Raw genomic sequence first — 1,745 nt, 5'->3', positions numbered from 1 at the left:
CCATAGGGGAAGCCACAAGCACCATGGCAGAGTTCGCAGCCCTCAAAAGAGGCCTCGAGCTTGTTCTAGAGAACGGGTGGACGGATCTATGGCTCGAAGGAGATGCCAAGATCATAATGGATATCATCTCCAAGAGAGGGAGACTGAGATGTGAAGAGACGAAAAAGCATGTGAATTACATCAATGTAGTTATGCCTGAGCTCAGCAACTGCGTGTTGAGCCATGTTTACAGAGAAGGGAATCGAGTCGCTGATAGATTGGCTAAGTTAGGACATCAGTTTCAGGATCCTAAAGTCTGGAGGGTTCAGCCTCCAGACATAGTCTTGCCAATTATCCATGACGATGCAAAAGGTTAGATTGTTCTTAGAACAAAATGAGCCCAAAAGAAAAACAAGCCAACATATGTAAAAAAGAAAAACTTTTGTAACACCAACATATATTCCACTTTATTATTTATAACCCAACAACAATCTAAATGGCAAATGAATTCCCTTTTGCATCTCTCTGTTCTTGTTTGTTTATTTCTATATATGGTTACATTACATTCTACTACTCCTTCAACAGCTTAATCTTTCCCAGATGAATAAGGTAATTATCAATGGTCAAGAATCAAGATTGCTACCTCTAGCTCTAGTTATATAATCTCGATGCACCCGTTGAATCTGAAGATGTGAGTTCCCGGATTTCCTTTACAGCTGCGCTAACTTTATGAATCGCCATTTTCTTCACCTGGATATTGTGCAGGCAATATTATTTTCACACACACCACTCCTTTCTTAGTCAACCTTGTTTTAAAATTTAAACTAAGGGAACTTACCTCAATCTTATTTGCTTTCGTTTTAACGCTCTCAGGAAGTTGATTGAGCTCCTCCACTCGTTTAATAGATTCAGTAACATGCTCAGGTGACAGAAACTTCACGACCGCATTTACGCAAGACTAGCAAAAGTTATGTTAAAAAGATTAATAACTTTATTATTACAAAAGAAGGAAAGAGTGTGTTGGATGTAAAAGCAATACCTTATTCTTTCTATTTTGGTATGGACATCCAGCAGGGACGATCACTGCTTCCCCAACACATTGATCAAAACTCCATGGCTCAACGTCTGAGCAAACAAAATAAGAACCATGAAACTGAGTATGCCTTACAGACATAATGAAATGATCAGATAAAACTAGTAGATATGAGGATATGATACTTACCAAACTCTTCCTTAAGCCTTTCTTTGTGGTACTCATCAAGATAGTAACTTTGCTCAAGTAATGGATGACACACCTGCCAAAATGATACATAACAATTACTAATGATGGGCACAACAATAACTCATCTTTTGTAGAAGCGATCAAACCATCAACCTAAAACTTACGTTTTTTATGCTGGAATCCATGGATTCTAGCTCGAGAGAGTGGTTCTTAATATACTCGAGAAGTTTAGAAACATCTTGTTTCTGAAATACATCCCACCGGGCACCATAAGAGTTGCTTAGGCTTTCTTCTTCACAAGAGTCGTTGCAACTTTCTCTTTCCTCTCCTTCAAACTTAGTGCCTCTGCATTTAGCGCCTAAACAGTGTTGTGAAGATTCTGAATCAGAACTGGGATAGCCATCCAACCCATCTCTCTGAGCATATGCCTCAGACCTATCTCGTTTCTTTCCCTTATCAAATCTACCCTCCCTCACCTGCTCTGGGTTTTTAGATCTTACTCTTCCAATATTTTTCATAAGCTTTCTTATCCTACAAATCTGTT

The 1,745-nt window shown here is 38.9% G+C and overlaps 2 protein-coding genes across 2 annotated transcripts in view; one reads left to right on the top strand and one right to left on the bottom strand.

The window, feature by feature from the left end:
- Window positions 12-499, top strand: LOC109128157. The gene has a single exon (XM_019233975.1). The coding sequence runs from the start codon at window positions 24-26 to the stop codon at window positions 354-356; it is 333 nt and encodes a 110-aa protein (XP_019089520.1). The 5' UTR covers window positions 12-23; the 3' UTR covers window positions 357-499.
- The window catches only part of LOC104731398, a 7,320-nt gene continuing 5,978 nt past the window's right edge, over window positions 404-1,745 (bottom strand). The window contains exons 9-13 of the mRNA XM_010450768.2: window positions 1,366-1,745; window positions 1,202-1,274; window positions 1,019-1,104; window positions 818-937; window positions 404-729 (exon numbers count right to left, since the gene is read on the bottom strand). The exon at window positions 1,366-1,745 is cut by the window's right edge and continues 5 nt beyond it. Coding sequence (XP_010449070.1) covers window positions 631-729; window positions 818-937; window positions 1,019-1,104; window positions 1,202-1,274; window positions 1,366-1,745 — 758 coding nt within the window. The 3' untranslated portion in view covers window positions 404-630. The remainder of the gene's footprint in view (window positions 730-817; window positions 938-1,018; window positions 1,105-1,201; window positions 1,275-1,365) is intronic.

Source organism: Camelina sativa, chromosome 12, assembly GCF_000633955.1.
Source record: "Camelina sativa cultivar DH55 chromosome 12, Cs, whole genome shotgun sequence".
Classification (NCBI taxonomy): domain Eukaryota; kingdom Viridiplantae; phylum Streptophyta; class Magnoliopsida; order Brassicales; family Brassicaceae; genus Camelina; species Camelina sativa.
This window is presented reverse-complemented; position numbering and strand designations above follow the sequence as displayed.